The 23,417-nt window shown below is 43.3% G+C and overlaps 1 protein-coding gene and 1 pseudogene across 7 annotated transcripts in view; both read right to left on the bottom strand.

Moving 5' to 3' along the window:
- pzg (putzig) overlaps positions 1-23,417 on the bottom strand; it is a 55,341-nt gene that overhangs the window by 9,820 nt on the left and 22,104 nt on the right. For all 7 annotated transcript variants that reach the window (XM_065223933.1, XM_065223864.1, XM_065223992.1 and 4 more), the window contains exons 2-3: positions 14,114-16,282; positions 1,794-2,822 (exon numbers count right to left, since the gene is read on the bottom strand). In XM_065223933.1, the coding sequence (XP_065080005.1) occupies positions 1,794-2,822; positions 14,114-16,282 (3,198 nt within the window). The remainder of the gene's footprint in view (positions 1-1,793; positions 2,823-14,113; positions 16,283-23,417) is intronic.
- LOC135712961 (uncharacterized) lies at positions 5,631-6,556 on the bottom strand (annotated as a pseudogene).

Raw genomic sequence — 23,417 nt, 5'->3', positions numbered from 1 at the left:
GGTATTTGACAGTATTGCCCACTTATCTTTAAACTGGAAGCCACTATCTTGGATTTCAAAATGGTGTCGCTAATCAATTTTCGATCTATAAACGACACAGCAGAAAAATAATATTATAATATTACATCCAAGAGGATGCACTTCAATCATGTCGAATATCACATGTAATTTGTCTTGCCTCAAAAATAAACAAATGCAGTAAAAGCAGCGTAATGTCAGTTCATACACTGTATTAATGATAATTTTGTCCTTTGGCAAGTTATATTACACCATATTTTCGACACGATTGAAGTGCATCCACTTTTATGTGATATTAAAATTATTTTTTTGCTGTGCGTTTAAAAAAATAAATACCCATATTGATGGGTAAACGTGCACAGATCTATGCGCATACGCTTAAATGAACCGAGTGAACAATCAACAAAAGTCATAAAAACTGCGCGAATTTGGATCGACCAGCTTCGCTTCAATGCAAAAGTAAGTTCATTTGGCAATGAAAAAAGAAATGAACACGTCAAGCCAAAACAAACAGCATGAAAACTGATCGAAAGTGGTTCAGTTGATGTTGACGGGGATCTGCTCGAAGAGGAGACAGAATGGTTTTCAATTGAAAGTGATGATTAACAGCTTCATCGTCACTTGACGATTTTTCGATTGAAAGTGACTTTGTGGGGCCCTGGTCTGGATACCTTCGAGCGTGTTTGGTAACACAAAAAGTAACACGGATAGTATCGTAAAGTGCCATAATTCTGCGCTTTTTGCCCTATCTACATTTTCCACTAATTTCATTCAAACTATATACAATTTATAATGATTTTACAATTATGACACTTTATGGGGATTATTGATCGAATTGAAAAGAGAACGGTTGTGCAAAATAGGGAAAAATGCATGCATAAGTCAGATGTTGTGGTGCTTAAGATTACAAAGTAGTGGTGACCAAATGAAGATTCCCTGCTAAAATGGCTGTTAGTCCTACAAAAAGCAAGAGGCGTTAGGACATGGTCCCAATATTAAGAACTGTCATCGAAGTTAAGGTACTTAGCGATACTCCAAAACGAAAAAAAAATTATCCCCCTCAACTAGAATTCGCTCGCCTCGCAGCTGTACCGTCGACGTATCCGCAACGTGCAATATTAGTAAATACAGGACACTTTGTGGTGTAGTTTTTGAAATCTTTATTGGAGAAAACATTTCAAATATTACACCAAATTCAATCGTGACTCTTTCGTTCTTTTCATCTCTCTGCAGATGTTTATTTGTATTTGCTGACGCATCATCAATCAGTACCCTAAAAATCTAGTTGCTTCCTAATCATATTATTAATAAAATTAATAATTATTATTTTGTATTTTTCCTCTCTGTGTGTTTTTTGTTGCTTTTGTTTGTTTGTTATTGTTTAAGCCTAATCGAAAACTATATTTTTTATTAACGTGTCGCAGAGCTTCATTATAATAAGGATCTCCTCTCGCAACAATGCGCATACAGGAAAGTGAGCGTGTGTGGTTGTGTGAAAATATAGTGCATGTGTGTTCTTGAATTTGTGGATCGAATTCTCTTACTGTATTATGCTGGGTTAAACGTAATCATCTACAGGGTAGCAGTTACTACAAGTTTAAATTAGTGATCAAAGGAATAAAAAAGGAGAGCGGGGAAAACTAATGAAGGTGCTCTGAGTTTACATTCCTCAACTTAGTTCCATTCTTTTTACACAACAAAACCAAAACAAACATAAACATGTACTTGCGTTGGTCTCGATATAAGTTTTGGTCTTAGGATCAATCTCGCCTTACCTGTTGCTTGATTACCACCTGTGGCTGAATGAGTTCGTCAAAGTTGAACAGTCCTTGCTCGTCGACCCCGGTGCTCGTTGTTCCTGCACTGGCTCCATTGCCAGTCGCCGATCCACTGCCAGTGGTGGCACTTCCCGCTGCATTAGCCGCCGCATGTTGACTGCTTTCATCCGAGCCGTCCTGCTTCTGTTGCTGCTCACCGACTTGATCCTGAGCGTGAAGTATTATGTGACCACTTTCGGTTAGGATACCCTGCTGCCCTTCGCCGTCTTCGATATGTTGTTGTTCTTCGCCATCGCCTTCGTGCTGTTGAAGGTGCAACTGTATCTGCTGATCACCGCCATCACCGCCGGCCATAGAAACCGTCAGATTGCCTTCATGGTCTACTTCCCCAGAGGTTGTAAACGCCACTGACACCGGAATCTGCCGGCCATCTTGCGTTGTTATGTGCGTACCTTCGGCATTCAGTTCACCCTCTTGAGATTGCTGGATTACGATGTTTCCGTCGGCGTTCAACAACGAAGCGTCGATCAACTGTTCCTGCCCATCAGCTCCCTGCACCAGAATCATTTGTCCCGTCTGCCCATCGCCACTGATCATTTGTAATGTTTCTCCTTCACCCAAACCTTCACCGCCTTGCATTACCACACCCACGCTTTGGAGCAACTGCTGAATCTGTTCACTATCCGTTCCCTGCACCAGAATCTGGTTTCCATCCGCATCGGTAGTCAGGATGTGATTATCCAGCTGCAGTATCTGTCCGTTTTCGTTGAGAATAAACTTGATTTGCTGACCGTCGGAATCTTGCATGCCTTCCAGCTCCATGGTGCCTCCTTCGGCGTTGGAAGTCTGGCTGTTCTGGGACTGCTCACCGTCATCGTCCAGGCTCGGCATACTGACAGGCATGTTCAGCGGTTCCTGCTTGAGCTGGGATTGACCTGCTTGCTGTTGATGGTGGTCTTCACCTTGATCGAGCATGGGCATGTCAATGCCGACGGAGGCTTGCTGTTGGATTTGGTTCTGGGTGACCTGAAACAAAAAAAAAGAAAGAATAATAAATTAGAATGTTGTTCGTTAATGACGGTTGAGACATGGTAAGCTCTTCCCGACGAGACTACCAACTAGTACACTCCCGAGCAAAACGGATTGGCCGAGCACACCAATCGGACAGCACGGTGTCTCTTATTCGAATGCAACCTATCGGGTTTCTGGGGAGAGGCTGTCTTCAGCCGTTTATTTGATTAACCGATCGCCTACCCGTGGCCATGGGTCTGACCCCCAAAGAAGCGTGAAGTGGAAGAAAGCCCAATCTTTGACATGTTCGTGTTTTTGGAACGAAATCCATGGTCTAGGTTGCAAAGCTGATTGAATCCCACAGTCAGTCTATTCGAGCTGGTGACTTCAATCTACCGGCAATTTCTTGGCGATCATCTTACGGTGGATTCCTGTATCCGGACCACGACCGTTCTATATTTCACTCTGGAGCTGTAAGCCTTTTGGATCATTACAGTATCGCCACTCTGAATCAAATCAGCCATGTGGTTAATGAGAACAATCGTAGCTTAGACCTTTGCTTCGTCACCGCTCAGGATACTGCTCCCGTCCCGTAACCTCACTTTTTACCTGTGCACCAACTATCTAAACCAGATTTAATGCCATATTCATACTCGAATCGGTTGAAAAATACACTTAATCTTCTAGTTAATTCGATATCTATCCATTGCAAGTAATATTTTGATAATTGTTTATGTTTTGAGAGTTGGTGCACAGGTAGATTGAGGTTAAGGAAACGCCACTGCTGCTCTGCATTTGTCTATGACTGTTTCTCCGTTGATAAACACTGTTCCACACCAGCCTCCTTTAGTTATTGCACTTGAAGGCAACCAAATTCCTGAGGTCATTACACCCACCCCCTAGAAGTTTCCTACGATTTCTGAAATGCTGACCACGACAGCATCGGGGAACTTCTTTCGAATTTGGACTGGCACAGGATACTCGTCCCTGCCGATGTCAATGCAGCTGCCCAAACGCTCTCGCATATTTTGGCATACGTCATTGAGCGACATGTTCCGAAAAAAGTTCCTAAACAAGGTAATCATCATTCTTGGCAAACAAGTGAATTCCGTATGTTAAAGTCTTCCAAAAGAGCCGCGTCAAGAAAATACACCAAGTACCACAGCCTACAACTCAAGGACCATTATGCGAGGATCAATCATGCGTATCAACGAACCACTTGCAAATGTTATCGGCGTTATCAACGAGATGTTCAAGGGAAGCTCACCTGAAAACTTTTTTGGAATTATGTGAATGAGCAACGAAAGGAGTCTGTCCTTCCATCGACTATGGTACTGAACGGCGAAGAACATTTGCCGTCTGTTCTCAACCAAGTTTGCGAGTGTATTCTCGGATGAGAACCTACCTGACGAGCACGTTTCTCTAACAGCCAGTAATGTTCCAATGTCTGGTCAATCTTTGGCAGCTATCAACATCGACCTCGCTATGATAACTAGTGCGGCTTCGCAACTGAAGTCTTCATTTAAGCCTGGACCTGACGGAGTTCAGGAAGCACTGGACACGTTTCTGTTGACCTGTCGAACCACACCCAACCTATCAGCACCACAAAGCAGATGTCCGTCGGAAGTCATGTTTGGAATTACGTCCATAGTCCCATTGTCCTCTACAACAAGCCCAGTACCACTTAGATCAGTAGAAACCGAAACAGCTGTCCAGGTACCTCGCCGCTCTTCATGTCTACGAAGACCGGCGATTAGGTTCGATCCGTACCAGCTGTATTAAGAGGGGAGATGTTGGGAACATGGACATCCCCAACGATCGCTACCAACACCAATACTGCTGAGCTCACTGGTAGCAGCTAAGCTGTCACCCGTAGATGCGCGAACCAGCATAAGAAAGAAGAACAAGACAATATATATGTTCGAGTCCGTCATCTTGTATCGTGTGCGCTTCCCGGTAGTCAATGTATACTTTAGAGTTCGTCATTTTTAATAAAGTTTTTTTACTAGTTTACGTTCGCGTTCATTTTATTGTACATGATGTACACGGCCACCCCGTTAGCGCGTTTGTAACAGAACCATTAGTCTCTCACTTCAAGCAGCACTTGAGCGAAGACCAACTGGATAGGCTCGGTATAAATGGCAGTCTCCTACGATGGTTCGCATTCTATCTATCTGATCGTCAGTTGGAAGTTGCAATCGACGACTGCCGATCTCCTTCGCTCCCTGCCACTTCGGGTATTCCGCAAGGTAGCCACCTCAACCCGTTGATATTTCTTGTGTATTTCAACGACGTAAATTTCGTCCTCGACGACCCACGACTGTCGTTCGCAGAAGACATGAAAATCTATCTCCGAATCTGAGCCATCGCTGACTGCCACCTTCTCCAACTCCAACTCAACGCGTTTGCTAATTGGTGCCAACTGAACCGCATGGTTGTAAATCAAACAAAATCTTCAGTAATCACGTTCTCACGGAAGAAACTGTTATGAACGGTATTTGATCACTACTATGTGTTTTGTTTAATTATTAAGGTTTAACTAGTGTTAATCAATCTTTCTTCTTAAATTAAATAAAAGCTTAACGATGTAGATTAAATTCGACTCCGTCTCTTCCAACGGCTCATTCTAGACTGCCCTAGCTCTTTATTCTGGACTCTCATCTCGAGTCTCTTTTTGTATCTTGATTGATTACACTCTAAATCATTAATTACTCTGAACAGGGTAGATACTACAGTTCTCCCTTCTTAAGAAAAAAACAAAAGTCTAAATTCCAAATTACGTAAATAAACACGAAGAATTCAATAATTCAAAAAACTTCGAATTCAATCCCGTTGATGATTCAGCTCCAGCATGTTCTTGCTTAGCTGTGTTGTAAGTAAACACGAACAATTCAATAATTCAATTCATTTTAACACATCGAATTCAACTCGTTGAAGATGCAGCCTCAACCTTGTCTTGCCTAGCTGAGTTTGCACAGTTCTCGTCCGGGTGCAGATGGGACTTCTAGCTCGTCTGACCTTCTTGCTCTCGTGTATGTCTTCTGGTCTCGGGAGCTCCGAGAATGCGTAGGAAATCTTCTTCATCTTCGATCGAATCCCTCTTACGCTTGTTCGTTGTGCTGGCTGGAAGGCGTACCACAGCTCTGTTTCGCTTGGATTCGCAGTCTTCAACTGTTGTCTGTGCGCGTTCGTCTTGTGCTTACCGATCAGAATCATTCTAACTTCTCCATCCTTTTTCATTACAGCTATGACCGGAGAAGCCCATTCACTTGCCTGAATGGGACCCCCTGATTCTCCAGCATGTTCAAATGTTCCATAAACTTATCCTTAATTTTGAATGGCACTTGATACGCTTTTCTGAAAATCGGTTGTTCTGATTTCAAAGGTAGCTCCGCTTCAAAACCTATAATTGGCTCTGTAAAGTCTTTATTGAACACCTTATAATATTCAAACTGTTTACTGAAGGTTGCATGAATTGGTCCTTCCAGTTAGAGTAGAACACCTTCATCCAATCTCTACCCAAAAGTGGTGTAAAATCCCTAGATGTTTTTAGAACAATCAGTTTCCTTTCAGTGCTAAGTCCATTCAAAACGACTTCAACTAAAATTTCTCCAACTACAGCGATTTTCGAACCATTAACTACAACGAGCGTTTTGTCTCATTTAGAAACCGGAATCGCAGAAAAAGCTTGCTGGTAGGTACTGGATTTCGCTGATAACCGCAACTGCTGAACCAGTATCTACTTCCATAGATAGTTTAATGCCCAACATCGACTAAACATGCCTCTGATACTCTGTTTATGCGACCAATCATCATGCAACTGATTTCAGAATCTTCTTCACTGGATTCGTTAACACGAATTCTGTTAAATTTATCAGTAACTGAAGTTTCTACTATCTCCTCTTTCTCTGCGAAATTAACGGCTTTTCCCCGGTTGTTGTTCTGCAGAAAGTAGCAATTTTTGCGGATATGTCCCTTACGTTTACAGTAATTACACACTGCACTAGTGTGAATGTTCTTGACTCGATTCTCATGATAATCTTGGCGGTAATCCCTAGCCCACTCACGATCACGATGTCTATTACGATCGTAACTCCTACTACGTTCATTGCTCCTACTGCGATCACGACTCCAGCTGCGATTGCGAGGTCTGTCACTATCTCTCCTACGATCATAATCGTTGGGTCTTCTGCTTAATCGCTGCCTAACTGATAGAACCTTGCTCGACTCATCAAAATCATCCATGTGTTCAGCCCTACTTTCTGCCTTTTCACTGCTGATGATTGTTTTCTCCACCGTCTCTAATTTTACATCATCATCCATAAGTAATTTTTTCCTCAATTCTTTACCACGCATGCCAATAATTAAACGATCACGAATAGCTTCGTCCTTAAATTCCCGAAAGTTACAATTTTCTGCACGAAGTTTAACCGCGAGCACAACATTCTCAGCTGACTCATTAGGTTTTTGTAAACGGTTGTAAAATTCGTAGCGATTCATTAAAGCCCAAGGGTAGATACTACAGAAACATCCAATTACATTCAGTTATATCCTAGAATGCGTTGACGTACATCGTGTGAATCACATTAAGGATCTGGGAGTCATCTTAAACTGTCAACTCACATACAACCAGCATATCTCGTACGTGATCGACAAGGCATCCAGAACGCTCGGCTTCATTTTCAGGATAGCTAAAAGTTTCACGGACATCTACTGTTTGAATCCTCATCGCCTTCCAAGCTACGAAAGTCGTTGCCAGTTAATTCACCTGGATCCTATGTGGAGTCGAAGAGATACGACAAGGGCCCTGTTTGTGGCAGACATTCTACAGGGCAGAATCGATGGTCCACGAGCACTCCGTAACAACGCAATGCTGAGGATAACTTTTCGTCGTACAAACTATAGTTCGTATGGTGCTATCAATGGGCTACAAACGGTTTTGAATCGTGCTGCTTCCTTATTTGATTTTCACTTGGCACGCGAGACGCTGCGTCAGAGATTCCGTGATATATTTTTAAGAATTAGGAATTAAGTTGGACTTCACGGCCTTTGCAGCTTGTTGCTTCTTGACTAGATTGTATTTCCTAGTATTGCTGAATCCATCATTAGGACTAAACCCAGTCTGTTGATGTAGAACCAAATAAACAAAAGCAGAAACGACGCAAGTGGGATCACAAATCCCATGCATGTGCGCGTTTTTTCCTTGATTTGTTTTCCGTGGATCTTGTTTTCCGTACTGAGTACCAATGCTACCGACGCCTGGGAGGCAGCTTCAAATACCTGAACATCAAACTCATAGACCGGGGACCAACGGCTTTACTTCCCAATCACGCTTACCACTAAACCACTGGCGCCGCTATGAATGTGTGCTGACGGGATTGGATGAAGAAACCAAGGGATCTCGTCTGTACGATCCGGAAACGAAAGTGGACCTTATTACGGGTGTTGCTTCACGGTGAATACGAAGTGAAGTGACAACTTTTCACTCACGTTGAAGTGATTCCCATTTGATTTTTCCGAAAATCACTTCACCGTGAATGACAACTTGTCACTTCACTTGGTATGGACTAATCAGAGTAGGAGGTCGACTGAAGAATTCCGAGTAATTGGAGAGCACCAAGCACCCTGCAGTTCTACCAGCACGGCACCAGTTGCCAAAACTGCTACTGGGAGCAATCCGGTTACAATTCTGGCCACTCAGTGCAAGAAATGTAGCAAGGGAGATAGTTCACCGGGGCGTGAAATGCTTCCGAAAGAAACCATCTACAATTCAGCAGTTCATGGGTGAATGGCCGTCACCCCGCGTCATTGTTTCACGTTCGTTCACGAAAACAGGAGTAGATTACTTCGGCCCTGTCTACATCCGACCAGCCCCCAGACGAGCTGCAGTGAAGGCCTACGTATCGGTGTTCATTTGCCTCTGTACCAAGGCGGTACATCTGGAACTGGTATCCGATCTTTCAACGGATCGCTTTCTGCAAGCCTTGCGACGGTTCGTTTCTCGGAGAGGAAGTGTTCGGACATCTATTCCGACAACGGTACAAACTTCGTCGGTGCCCGGAACAAGCTAGCAGAACTATACAGTTTGTTGAGTGATCGTACCCATGGTGATCGCGTCACTAGTGAACTGTCTAAGGACGGGATCAGTGGCATTTTAACCCACCTAGCGCGCCACATTTCGGAGGACTCTATAAGGCAGCAGTCCGGTCGGCCAAGAACCACCTCATCAAGGTGGTTGGAGACACCGCAGCTTCATCGGAAGATCTAAATCATCCGTTGACACCGATGAAGGATGATCCAAACGATTTGGAACCTTTGTTACCAGCTGCAGGCCCTCCCCGATCCTGAACTCATGAACATCACACCGAATCGGCTGAAAACCAAGGTTGCAAATACTCATTTCAGCTAAAACAATGTTTTTTTTTTTAAATTATGATATAATTAGATGCTATGATCATATTTTGAATAGGTAAGATACAAGAAGAGGTTGCAAAGAATGTGTTTGACATATTAAACCTGTTCATTTCACTTCATGAGAGTCACAATCAGCGATTTTTCACAAACTCACTAGCTCACTCACTCGCTCACTCAGCGATCAGAAAATCGCTGATTGTGACTCATTGAATGTAAAATTTACAGGTTTTATATTTTAAACGCATACTTTGTAACCTCTTCTTGTGAGTTACAAGTAAAACATATCATCATACCATATTTTGGTTTTATTATTCCGAAAAAAATTATTTTAGCTGAAATGAGTATTTGCAACCTTGCTGAAAACCAGTTGATACAATAAAGACTACAGCATTTCTGGATTAGGTGGCGCCGCGAATACCTGAGTCAACTGCAAGCTAGGACCAAGCGATGGAAACCAGCAGTTCATGTGGAGGTAGGCAAGCTTGTCGTCATTAAGGATGATAACCTTCCGCCTATGCGTTGGAAAATGGGAAGAATCGTCGCTGTACACCCGGGAGCAGGTACCGTAGTAAGACTTTTTTTTTACTTTATTTTTGAGATTTTCAGCCGTAGGCTAGTTCATCTCGTCCATGAAAGGTGGGGCCTCAGAAGGAGGACCGCCAACAGAGTAGTTTTTACAGTGTTTACTTCAACCGAAAATTTGTTCCTGGCTCGATCGTACATTTACACAGCATATTAAAGACACAACATTAAAATCTGAATAAGACAGAGCTCCACACCGGGGGAACCAGGAGGGCCCCCACTAGGCAGAGATGTCGCAACAGCCGAAAGGAATTAAAAAAGACTAAACTTTAAAATACAATGCAGCATCCTTTAAAAAACGCATTACTGCTGCCAGTGTCGAAGGATCATCACCCAGCATGTCGCGTATGCTATTTGGAAGCCCTCGGAATTCCCGCAGGATCTGATACTGAGGGCATACGCATAGCATGTGCTCGATTGAAGCTGGAAATTGTGCGAGATCTTGGTGTGACCGGTTCTCAAACGCGACGCAATCTTCTGATCCCGCTGGTTCAACTGTTCTGTCCTTTTTTTCCTCGTCCCTAAAAGTTATCCGTTGCGATGCAGGTCTTCTCCAAACCGTATAGAAGGCGACTGTCGATAATTGCACTCGCCACGTGAAAACGGATGCTGCGGTTGTTCGATCTATTCTGTCGGGAAATGGTCCGGATGAGATACACTCGGCTGCGGCAATTTTTCTTGACTGCACTGAAATGCTGTTCAAAGTTGAGGAATCGGTCAACGAGAACTCCCAAAACTCGGACGGTCTTCTTCAGACTGGTCGTCGATTTTGATCGGTGGTTCGCTAATTCTGTGTCGCGAAGGGCAGACATGGCACCTGATGCTTTTAGAGGCTGATAATTCAAAGCCTACTGAGTGGGCCCACCTGGCGACGGCGGAAACTAACGTTTGGGCTCTCATTCTTGTACGTACTGGCTCGGGTCCGGTGGTGACGATGAGGATGTCGTCGGCGTAGACGAACACACATATGTTCTTCGGTAGTTGACGGAAGACTCCGTTCATCGCCACGAGGAACAAGGTAACGGCGATAACCGATCTTTGTGGGACACCCGTTTCCTCGGGGAAAAGCCGGGATTTGGTGTTGCCGACTGCGACTCGGAATGAGCGGTTGGACAAGAAGTTCTGGATGAAGTGAACGATGGGTCCGTTAAGACCCCAGTCGATTAGTTGCTTAAGGACGAAGGGCGTCCACGTTCTGTTGAAGGCCTTCGATATGTCGAGCGACACTATCTCGGTGTGCAGACCACTGTCGTAGGCGTTCTTGAGAACTTCCCCGAAATAGGTGGACGTTCCGAAACCTTGTCGGAAAGCGTGCTGTCGGTGATCAAGGAAATTTCCAGTTTTGAGATGTTGCTTCAGTCTTCGATTGACCATACGCTCTAGGACTTTGGCCATACAACATGTTAGCGCTATTGGACGGAACTTGCTGACTTCACGGGTGGCTACCCCGGCTTTCGGGATGGGAACTACTAAGCTTTCCTTTCATACTGCTGGGTACCCGTTAGTGAGCCAGAGCTTGTTGAAAAGGTCTAGCATCCGTAGCTGTCCTGGTACCGGTAGCCTTTTGAGTAGATGATATCCGATTTCGTTGGGTCCCGCCGACTTCCCGTTGCTGCAGCGAAGGGCATGCTGCAGTTCTTGCCAAGAGGAAGCTTGGTTTATACCGGTACTGGCGGTGTCGGGGGGTACTATGAAGTCTGCGACGGATGCGGTCGATGGCTTGGTTTTCTGCATGAACTTGTTGTCATACTTGTCAATGGTTGCGAGCTCGGCGAAGTAGAAACCGAGTTCACCAGCTACCGTTTCCGGATCGGAAACCATTAACCTGGACGTGAAGTGGTGTCGTGCGTCGTTTCCCACTAAGGGCGTTGATTCGCTGCCAGAAATCGGCGAGGATTGCGATGCGTTCATCCCTTCCAGGAACTCCATCCAGCTGGATCGCTTGGCATCACGGATTTCTTGTCGGCATTGGTTGTTCAGTTCAGTTGTAGTTCACGGTAGTGATAAAAGGGCCTCCTCTCTGTCGTGGTGTCCGATGGGGAGCCGCTTTACACGTCGAAGTGCCTTGCGCCGGGCTTTGACTATCTTCTTCGTATCTTCATTCCACCAGTGGAGCGCTTTTCTCCCCGGTACGCTGCTGGTCTTGGGGATGGTGGCCATTGCTGCTTCGTATATGGCGTCCGAGAGGACCTCGATACTGCCCGGGTTCCGCTGTGGTAGTAGAGTCTCCACAGTGGCACCGTAGCTTTCCCAGTCCGCTTGTTCATACCGCCATCGCGGCCTCCGTGTTACCGCCGGGACGAAGGTCGCCGAGAGTTGAATTTGTATGGGGTAGTGGTCACTACCGTACAGGTCTGAGTTTACGTTCCACTGCGTTTTACCAGCGATGTGGCGACTGGCGGCTGTCACGTCGATAGCGGATGTGTATCTCCCGTTGAAATACGTTGGAGCACCATCGTTCAAGATTACCATATCTTCCTTCTCGAATATGTCCACGAGGTCCTTGCCACGAAGATCCGACCGATAGCAACCCCAATTTGAGTGGTGCGCGTTGACGTCCCCAACTAGGATGCGTGGTTCAGGTAATTTCATTAGGGTCTCGTTGAGTTGACAGTTGAGGTTGCCGATTCGTCCACATGGCAAATAAACGCAGGCAACGGTGATGTTGACTGGTTCTGTAAGTTGATCCCCGAGTATGGGTAATTGAGAGTCCAAGTCGATAACCCGGAAAGGTACCATGTTTAGTACCCCAATGGCTACAGAGTGTCGGAAATTTCTACCGCTTTTCTTTGTCTAGCTGTATCTTACGCCGAGGGAACGATTCATCTGTTCGACGGAGGCTTTGTTTACCTCCTGCAATGCGATGATCCAGGGGGGATCAGCTTGGCAGAGAAGCTCGAGGTCTCCAATCCGCTGCAGGAAGCCGTTAACGTTCCATTGGAGTATAAAGTTGGCCGACTTGGGCAAGGCCGGTGTGGGGTACGGGCTGTTCGATACGGTGAACCCGGTGTGGCTGCGGTGCAGACTACCGCTGTGGTCATCAGGTTGATCTATATTGAAGATACTGGAGGAATCGTGGTCGGTTAAGTCGGTTGAGGAATCGGTTACGTATACCGAATGAGATAGAGCCCCACCAAGGGCAGGTGGAGGCGTTCTACCCACCCAGGGCAGGGATGTCCCAACGGAGGGAGAATTGGTGTTATTTGACAGCACTTTGCTGTTGCTTGCATCTTCCAGAGATGCTGCGACTTTCATTGTTCCCGCGAAGTCCTTCGGGGAATGAGCTGAATTTCCCTTGTCCGTCCCGATGCTGGAACTATTCTTTCTTCCCTCGTCGTCCACAGGGGGATGGGTGTTGCCACCCTTGTGCGACCACAATACCAGTTGATACAACAAAGACTACAGCATTTCTGGATTAGGTGGCGCCGCGAATACCTGAGTCAACTGCAAGCTAGGACCAAGCGATGGAAACCAGCAGTTCATGTGGAGGTAGACAAGCTCGTCGTCAGAAGAATCGTCGCTGTACACCCGGGAGCAGCTACCGTAGTAAGAGTTGTAACTTTTGAAGACTGCCACTGGAGAACTTAAAAGTCCGGTGGAGGAAATTTGCATTTTGACACTTCAAAACAGCCACGATGAAAATGAATCCGATTCAATGTTGCCGTTAAACTAGATCCTATACCTTTTCCAAACTCCCATCCCGTCGAAGAGGGTTTCTTATTTTCTTTTCAGAAATTTTGCGAATTTCTGGGTGGGTGAGGATGTTTGGGACTCAACCACCCAGAAACTACAACCCTGGAGGGAAACAATACCAAGAACGAGGAAACAAACCACGGCTATTTACAGCATCGCCAACAAGACCACCAGCATCACCAACAGGGGCCAACAGCGAGAGCGGCAGATGAGATGTCCATACGATGTAGGGGATAGAAGAGATCGCCATCATCTTCGCATACGGTCTCTGCTGAGATCGATAGTGGCAGGACCCGAGAGAGTGCAACTGTTCGAATCACTGATGGTAGCCGATCGTAGGTAGACTTCTGCACAGCGCAAGAGGGAGATTTGGGCTAGGCGACCATAGGTCAAGCCATGACCAGATCGGGAGATGGGAGTTATTTGGTTTCGGTCACCGTATTGGACACTCTGCCAGACAGATTTTTAAAGAAATCTGGCAGATTCCCTATGTTAATTTGCTGTGCCAGATTTTTCCAAAATAATCCAAATGGGGGTTAACATCCCACAGAGATGAGTAACGGGGTTGCTTAAAATAAAGAATAGCAGATAAAATATTAAAATGTCGAAACACTCACCATCTTGTTATCGGCACTCTCCTGCTGCTGTGACTGTTGCGACTGCTGTTGTTGCTGCACATACGTCTGGCCCGATGTGGTCGTTCCCTCCTGGCCCTGTTGCGCCAACGTAATGCTGTACGTGATGTTACCACTAGCATTGTCCTGGCTAGTGATGACCAGATTATCACCGGGGTTCATATCGTTCTTGTCCGAGTGAATTTTCTCGAATATACTTTCGAGATCGCCGTCGGAGATGGTGTTGCTATGGCTGGTGGTGAGGCCACCGCTTGCCGAAGAAGCACCCGGTGCGAGCAGCTTTCCGTGTAGCTCCTGGCCGCCGTTGTTGAGCGTAGCCGCATTCTGATGGACCATCTTTTTACTGGTGGTATGGGACACGCTGCCCATCGTCTGACTACTCGTAATCGGTGTCTGAGCTCCTCCGCCACCCTGACCGGTATGCATCTTCATGTGTTGACTGTATAGTTTCTCGTTGAGGAATGTCAGGGAGCAGGTGTTACACGAGTGGAATTGGATCGATTTGGCGTCGATCGTTTCACCGATCGTATCCCGAAGCGCTTCGTCGATCGTGGCCTGCAGCAGTTTCTGTGTCGACGAATCGGCGACCTGATTGACCACAGGGACCTCACTCTTGATGTGTATCTGCGACTGTGGAGGCTGTTGGTGTATGATTTGCTGTTGTTGTTGCTGTTGTTGTTGTTGCTGTTGCTGCTGCTGGTGGTGATGCTGTTGTGCCGCAGCAAGTGTCGTATGTTTCTGTACCGTGGGATGCTTCTTGACATTTTCGTGGGTTTCCAAATGTTTCATCAACAGTTCACGCTTGTTGAACGTGACGTTGCATATGCCACACTTGAAGTAATCCGGTTGATGATTTTTCGCATGTATCGAGGCCTGTTCGCGCGTTTCGAATCGCATTAAGCAGACACGACACTTGAATGGCTTCAGTTTGATGTGCTTGCGAAGATGATCGTCGTAGTTTTGTTTGTCGGGCGTCTTGTAAGTGCACATATTACAGGCGTAAAGTTGCGTTATCGTCGTTCCCGGGCCCTGCTGGTCTATGATCTTGATTTCGGTCGGTTGCTGGGCAGGGTGTTGGTGCTCCTGTGCGTTGTGCTGCTTTAGGAGTGCAACGGAAGCGAAGATCTTCTTACACAGCTTGCAACGGTACGCCGACGAGGTGGTCGTTGTGGCCGTGGCAGTTGGTGTCGCTAGCTGCTGGCTAGTATTTGCTTTACACTGCTCATAGTGGGGCTGGAATTGAGTAAGGTCCTGCGTTTTAAAATCACAGGACATGCACTTGTACATTTTGATTGGATTCCGACGGATCGTCGTCGTCGGCGCAGGTTGAGCCGTACTACTGACTATATTCGCTCCATTGTTGGTCGTCTGCAGTTGCTGTTGCTGCTGCTGCTGCTGTGGTTGCATCTGTTGCGTTACAATCTGCTGTTGTGGTTTGTCGAACATGTCGAACATCTGTTTTTCGATGTCCATTGAGCTGTTGTTCAACTCCGACATGACGGATGTGTTCGTTTTTCGTGATAGCTCGTTCGTGTCCTGCCCGGAGTCGTTTAGGGATTTTATACTGTACGTCGACAATGTCGTATTAGTACTTCCGAGCTTCTGGATCTTGGCAGGGGGCGGCGTAATGCCCGGATCGTCGTCCAGTATGTTATATTTTCTGTGAATATAATTCGTAAGCGTATTTCGTACGTGCTCCAGATCTGTTTCAAGTTTATCCATCTGATTGAACAGTGTGATACACCGCCTGCACACGACATCGTCTGTGCCGATGATGACCATGTAACCCTCGCCCACGATCTTCGCTATCTTGGACGTGAATTCGGTTTGGGAGGTGGTAGTCGATGCTTCGGTCAGCAGTGTCGCGTTGATTCCGGCATTGTCGCCGCAAACGTAGCATTTTTGCTGCTTCGAAACGTAGCTGTTGGTGGTCGTGATCGAAACGCTCGTCTGATTGTTGATGGGCTTCTTCTGTATCATCCTGGGCTGATTGCCGGGTATACCGGTCACGCTGACGGCTCCACTCTGCAGGAGGCTGTTGATCTTACGCACTGCGTTCATCTGCATTGTGTTTTGCTGCTGTTGCTGTTGATGATGTTGTTGCTGTTGCTGCTGATGTTGAACTGTTGTTGTCGTGGTGGCACCGTAAACCTACGGTTAAAAGATTAGGAAAGCTAATTAGTTTAATCATTTCTCAGAACCATAAGGGAAACAGTCTTATTGCTACGTTAGAACCTCCACACATAACAATAGGCTTCTAAAGCTTGTAACGTATCGCAATAATAGGACCGTTTGCCCTATCTATCTTTTCAATCTGCAAGTCACATCACATGACTCGCAGACTTAGGATGTTGTGATACAATGATCTCTCGCCTTAACAAAAACATAAATAAATTTTGGGCCTATTATGATTTTGAACTGTGCTGATCCTCTCCTTGCTAAGTTTCTACTGACGCCTTTGAACATTGAGTGTATTTTATGGTTTTCCTACGTGATTTACGACTCTTTCCGACTTTGTATTTATTTAAGATCGTTGAAAAAAATAAATAAATAAAGAGTTCACTAATGTTCTTAGAAAGTGGTTTTACTCAAAACTGAGTTTAAATGTACCGTATGCAGGGCTGGTAGCGATCAATGCTGTCAAAAACAGTGATTTTAGTGACCATGTTGAAGCAATAAGTGACCAAATACTGACTTTTAGTTGTAAAAAAGTGACTAAAAGTGACCTAAGGGAAGAAAATTAGGCGTTTTGATGGCATACCAATTAAATGTATGATGTTTTAGACTCATTCAATTAGAATCTCATAAACACTTAAATATGTACGATAGGAACCTTTAAAGCGAAAGATTCAATAGAAAGTTTATGACTAAACCTGAAAAACCGAAAATTAAAGATATTCCAAAGAAAAGAATGCATTTTAAAATAAAAACATTTAATATTCCTAGTTATTTTAATTCACACATTGAACTTTATAACCCCTTTAAGAGAAAAATATCAAGTGCAATCTGCTCTCATGATAGTTCTAAAGAATGAAGATTTCATGTCAAGCCTGAGATAGTTTTGAATAGAATTTCAAGAAAACCCGGAATTGAATTCAAAGTAATTTTAAATGAAAATTCATAGGAACTTCAGAGGAAAATTCCAAGGGCATTCTGAGGACAATTACATGAAGGTTGTGAAAGACGACGTAATCGGAGCATAAATCCTCGTATTTTTTTGTGAATACTTGGGTGGTGAGGGGGATGCTAAAAAGAGGATTACAATTAAATCTGAGAATAACTCCAGAAGATTTTCAAAGAAATTCGGTAATTATTTCCAGGAAAGATTTCCGAACAAAATGAATTCTTAGGGAGACTTTCCATGTGAGTAGAATTCTAAAGGAAATAAATTCAATGAAAAATCTGAGAATCTTTCCATAAGATTTCTTACTGAGGAGAATTTCAAGGTAATTCCTAGGAAAATTAAAAGAAAATTGAATAACGGAGGATAGTTTCACAACCTTTTTAGGAATATTTCAATTGAAGTATGAAGTGAAGTATTCTAACTATATTCTCGTGATATAATTTTACAGAATTCAGAGAAGCGGTCCAAGTGAATTTCTGAAATAACTCCATGAGAGTTTCGGAAGAATACGAGCTATTACGAGAACTTCAAGCGAATTTTCATGAGAAATCTCCGTTGAATATGTAATGGACTATTCTGAGGTCTTCAGAACAGCTTGAAAGTTCCCAAAATATTCCTGAAGTTAATGAAACTGCCTTGAAGTTCTTTAGTAGCTAGAGGAACTAGCCTGATGCTCTCTTAACTGCAGGCCGAAGATGCCTTCTACCGCTAGGTGCGCTAGTGTTCGCAAATGACCAGTGGAGCCACTTTCTGATTCGAAGTTCCACTCCTGTGATGGAATCCTACAGATACATTTGCATGAACTAAGTCCTTGAAATACTCTCACGTTTTGCGGACGTTCGTATAATTTTTATTGCTATCCAGAAATTTTCTCTGAGCAAAGCGAAGTTCCGGAAATTCCCGGAGATTTTCTTGAGACTTCTTAAAGGTTTCTCCAATTTCCTTGATTTTTTTTAATTGCCGTTTAATTATATGATCTGTCTTGATGATCTCTGAGCTTTCCTAAAGCTCTCAATTCCAATGAAGATCTCGGTTCTGCTTTAAAATAAATGGAATTCTCGTGAACACCTTTAAATTTTCTGGAATTAGGGTGACCAGCATTGTAGAAAAATATGCTACAAAGAGGAGAGGACCAAAGTTAGTGATGCTATGAAACGTCAACGTTTACGTTGTTTACGTTTGATGACGCACCAACTTTTAACCACCTCCTTCTTGTATCGTACGTAGTTGGGTTGGGCTACAAAATGGTGAGTTGACAACCTGGAAGGAGCGGGGTCTTCCGGTCCTCACAAGTCCCTACCTCACGCCTCCACGAGTCATTATTACAAACGACTACTAGCTGAAACATGGACACAGCTGGGTGGCGTTAGCCTGGGTAATGTTGTCAATCCGACAATAGCAAAGTGAGGAGGTGCGGTGCGAACACTGGCACGATAACCGTAGCACCATAGAGGTAACTCTAAGATCAGAAGGTCCTGATGAAACGTGCTCAATTTTTTGGCACAGCTCTGGTACTCTCTTCGATCCCAAGCTAATCGATGCACCCCTCGAAACATAGGAAAATTCACGAACCCCTCATTTTATCTGTCAAACTTTCATACACGCTATTTAAAAACTACCCAAATTAGGGTAAAATCCAACCAGATCGGTCAAAACTGAACCTACCCAACAATGGATAAACCATAGAAGCAACTCTAAGACTAGTAGGTCCCGAAGAAACGTGCTCAACTCCGGTACTCTCTTCGGTCCCAAGCTAATCGATTCACCCCTCGAAACATAGGAAAATCCACTAACCCCTCATTTTATCTGTCAAACTTTCATAGCGAATCAAAACAAACATTGTGTAGTACTAGAATTTCGACTTGAATGGAGTACGTTAATCGATTTGCTGGGGACCAATAGGCTAGTCAAGTAGTGAGCCAATTAAAAATCGTTAGTTTCCACCGGTTGGATAAACTGTGTTGGGAGTGACAAGTTGACAAATGAACAACATTGACATGAATCCGATCGACGTTGTTTATTTGTCAACTTGTCACTCTCAACACAGTTTACCCATTTTTGGGTAGGTTCAGTTTTAACGGATCTGGGTGGATTCTACCCAAATTTGGATAGTTTTGAAATAGCGTGTAGCGAATCAAAACAAACATAGTGTAGTACTAGAATTTCGAGTAGAATGGGACCAATAGGCTAATCAAGTAGTGAGCCAATTAAAAATCGTTAGTTTGAACCGGTTTGTAGCACGGCGTTAGATTTTTTTTTTTTAAATTCTTTATTTAAGAGATTTTTAGCCTTAGGCTAGTTCATCTCTAAGCCACGGCGTTAGAGGAAATACTTAGCCAACCGGAGCGTCCACCACGAAGGACAGAAACCAACAGAGAAAGATTGCGAACTGCTTTTATGGCAAAGGCTTTTAGCGCAAAACAAAGAACAACAATTGGAACTAGCTGCACATGAGGATCCAGTGGAGGTGCCAAGGTGTTTTTATCCTAGGCAAAAGGTAAGCAACAAATTCGTTATTACCATAGAGGTAACTCTAAGACTAGAAGGTCCCGAAATAACGTGCTCAAGTTTTTGGCTCAGCTCTGGTACTATCTTCGGTCCCAAGCTAATCGATTCACCCCTCGAAACATAGGAAAAACCAATAACCCCTCATTTTATCTGTCAAACTTTCATAGCGAATCAAAACAAACATTGCTTAGTACTAGCATTTCGACTAGAATGGGATACGTTAATCGTTTGCTTGGGACCAATAGGCTAGTCAAGTAGTGAGCCAATTTAAAATCGTTAGTTTCGTATTGATTGTTGCTATTACCGTCTTCGTTGGCAGTACAATTCGTATTTTTTTTTAAATTAACCATCAATCGTAGAAAATACATGAATTATCGCTTATCTTAATCGTTCGTTACATACCAAAATAGAACTTAGTCGTGAATTGTGAGATGCTCGATGACCCCGGAGGGATCGTTTTTGCTTACTGAGCAGAAAATTATGGATTAAACTCCAAGCTCTTCCACAGCACAACAAATCGCCATCATAATTTGTATATTTAAGATTAACCATCAACCTCGGATACTATTTGCATTATCGCGTATTTCAGTCGTACCAGGCGAAAACGTAGTCGCGAAACGTTATGGTTCTGAGATGCTCGATGACCCTGGAGGGATCGTTTTCGCTTACCGAACAGAAAATCATAGGTTTAATCCCAAGCTCTCCATCATTCATGACTCTTAAAACGTATGATCACTAAACAAAATGAAGATTTTCTTCGATAGTCGGCTATTGAGCAGAGCTGGTAGTGCTGATGCGATATAATAGTAGTGACACGTTTGATTTTGAAATAAACTTTTTATGTCATGGAACTTAAAATCAAATGTCATAAATTCCTCTAATTTAATCGAATCTCACAACGGAATCTCCTGTGAAGAGCATTTGAAGTGATTTGAATAATTTACTTTTGCTTACGTTATACATGATGACTAGCAAATAGTAATTCCCATCTTTTTATGATCTTGCATTTGATTCTGCGTTCGAAATCTTTAAATATTTGATATATCTAGGTAGATAACTTTGATAGTTTGCTATGAACTTTTCGCAGAATTTCTTCAGAATGATCTCAAGAACTTTTTTTAGAATAATTCCCCTTCTCTTAAACTTTTTTTTTTTTTTTTTTGTAGTGATCCAGTGGCAGCAACTTGCTTAAACTCTACACTGGACCCCTTTTATTGATAAATTTTGCTTCTATGAGCCTCTATTTTAAATCAACACACAGACGTTCCTAGGCTATGGTGCCCGTTTGGTCACTGTTGTTTTTGTGCTGATCCAAATAGTTTTGATAATATAATTGCGCATTCTTTTTTTTTTTTAAGGTTGATTTTGTCCCAGTCTTGTCTTCTGTCGTCACTTATTTTGTCATTTTGTCTTGTGTATTAACCCCCACTTGTCTTGTTTATTGTGTCTGTTACTCTGTCATGACTAATTTCATTGATATGTAAACATAGTAATATCAATTACAGGATAATATGGTTATTTCTCGATTACTTTTTCAAAGGGAAGCACCAGCTCCTGCAAACAATGCATCCGATCGTCGATCCGGCGCAACCGGCAGCTCGCACACGCTTATCAACACCACCAGCAGGTAGAGGAAAATTTCCCCTATCTGATGATAGTGCCAGCCCGCGTGGGCGAGCCACCAGTTAAGCCAAATCGACGACCAAACGCACCGCCTACAAAAGCCGATACGCTCCCTTGAAAAAGTTATCGAGATTTCTACTAATTAATGAATTATTGACAATTACCTCTCATGATCCTTGGCTCTGATTTTAACTTACCACTTTTTGATTATTTATCAAATACCTCTCCAAGAATATATAACTCCCCGATGCCTTGTTGGTTTCTGGTCTCATTTGGATTGGTCCTGAATTTGTTTGACATCCTGTTCGAAGTAATTCTTTGAGTTTATTGTTGAGCTTGTACGTGTCTCACGTCATATGATTCGCCATTCATAAAGATAATGGGTTAAAAGGGAGTAAAACATACATAAAGGTAGATTAGTATTAGTTGTACTTGATCCAAACAATAGAAAGAAGCATAGATGACTTAGTAGAAAAATAAAACTAATATATAACTAAAAGTGCAATGGATAAGTGTTAGTTCCGGGATCATTTTAGTGTTAGTAGTTATGTTAGTTTTGATCCGTATTCAGCACTGCCGGCCCCTCCAGCACTATTTGCAGCAATTGTGATAAGATTATGCGACACTGCTACTACTACTATGTTAGATGTATGACTTGTCAATTTTCGCAACGCAATGTCTTTCAATAAATCACTCAATCAATTTGATGTTTGAAAATTTGCTCAAAAGGGTTTTGTTGACACATCATACTCTACCGAAAACTAAAGCACAACAATCCTAATTCTTATTTCAAACCTATCAACATATTTAACACATCTTTCCTAAAACTTCACTTGTTCGTAAGCGCCTGGTTGAAGATATGACTTTCGCTATTGACATTTTCTGTAATTAACAAATACACTAAATAGGAAGATTTATTATACAACTTCATAGGCTAGTCGCCTCCCTAAGCGGACCCCCCGCGTCCTATCTCTTATGTTAATTAACTTTCTGAATTCTATAATTGAAGTTTATTTAATAAATAACTGAAATCTCTAATCTACCTACACAATCATAACCCATGCTTTTAAACTACAATTTAACGTGTTTCAAGTACTTCCGGCTTTTACATATATTAATCATATCTTTGTTCGTCCCAGATGACACCTTCAAGTGACTCAAATGCTTCACTTTGAAGTTAGTTTCCAAGCTAATTTTAAATTGTATATTGTATAGGGTAAATGTTCCAACTACGCTCTCACGCCTCCACTATGTGGCACCACAAAAATACATATGGGTATGTCACAATAGAAGCACACCACAGTGGAAATCCCGAGCCATAGTTCAAACACTTATCCCAAATCAAAATGAAGCACATATAAGATTAGTTACAATACCATGTACAAAAATGGTGTTTAACATTGTTTCCTGAGTAATAATTCAATGAAAACAACAATGAAAGCTTGTCACTCAAATAGAAGGAGCACCGTTGGGCACTTTCTGAAATATTTCAATAGTATAATTCCCTTGCAAACCCAAATAAATCTATCTGCGTAAAAATAAATAAAATAAGAGTGATTTGCGGCAAAACCCGCCAGTATCACACCCAACGTCGGTGCCTATACGTAAGCGTACTACGACGCGGCTCTCAATAAAAGGAGTAACAAGTGTGATACTATCACTGCTAGACTAGATCTTTGGTTCTCTCATGCAGCGGTTTATCAGAGAGGGGAAGCTTAGTAATCCCCATTGGCGCCATTCTATCGCGGCATGAGCCAGCAACGCCGACCATAAACCCACCGTCTCCAACACTCCACTAGCATGAAATTAAGCCCGCCCACCAACAGCAAGATGCAAAAACTAGCCAAGGGGAGGGAATTCCCCTTCTCTTAAACATAGAGGCAAATAAGCTTTTACAAAAATAATACTGCATTCTTGAAATTATTTGCAGAACAACCAACAAAATTCTTAGAAATAGATTATTTTCTTAGTTGGAAATGCTTAAAATCAAATATCTGAATTAAAGTGGACATTTTATACGATAGATGGGAA

This window comes from Ochlerotatus camptorhynchus, unplaced genomic scaffold, assembly GCF_037179485.1.
Source record: "Ochlerotatus camptorhynchus isolate MF236.1 unplaced genomic scaffold, CSIRO-AGI_Acam_v1.1 ptg000002l, whole genome shotgun sequence".
Lineage (NCBI taxonomy): Eukaryota > Metazoa > Arthropoda > Insecta > Diptera > Culicidae > Ochlerotatus > Ochlerotatus camptorhynchus.
This window is presented reverse-complemented; position numbering and strand designations above follow the sequence as displayed.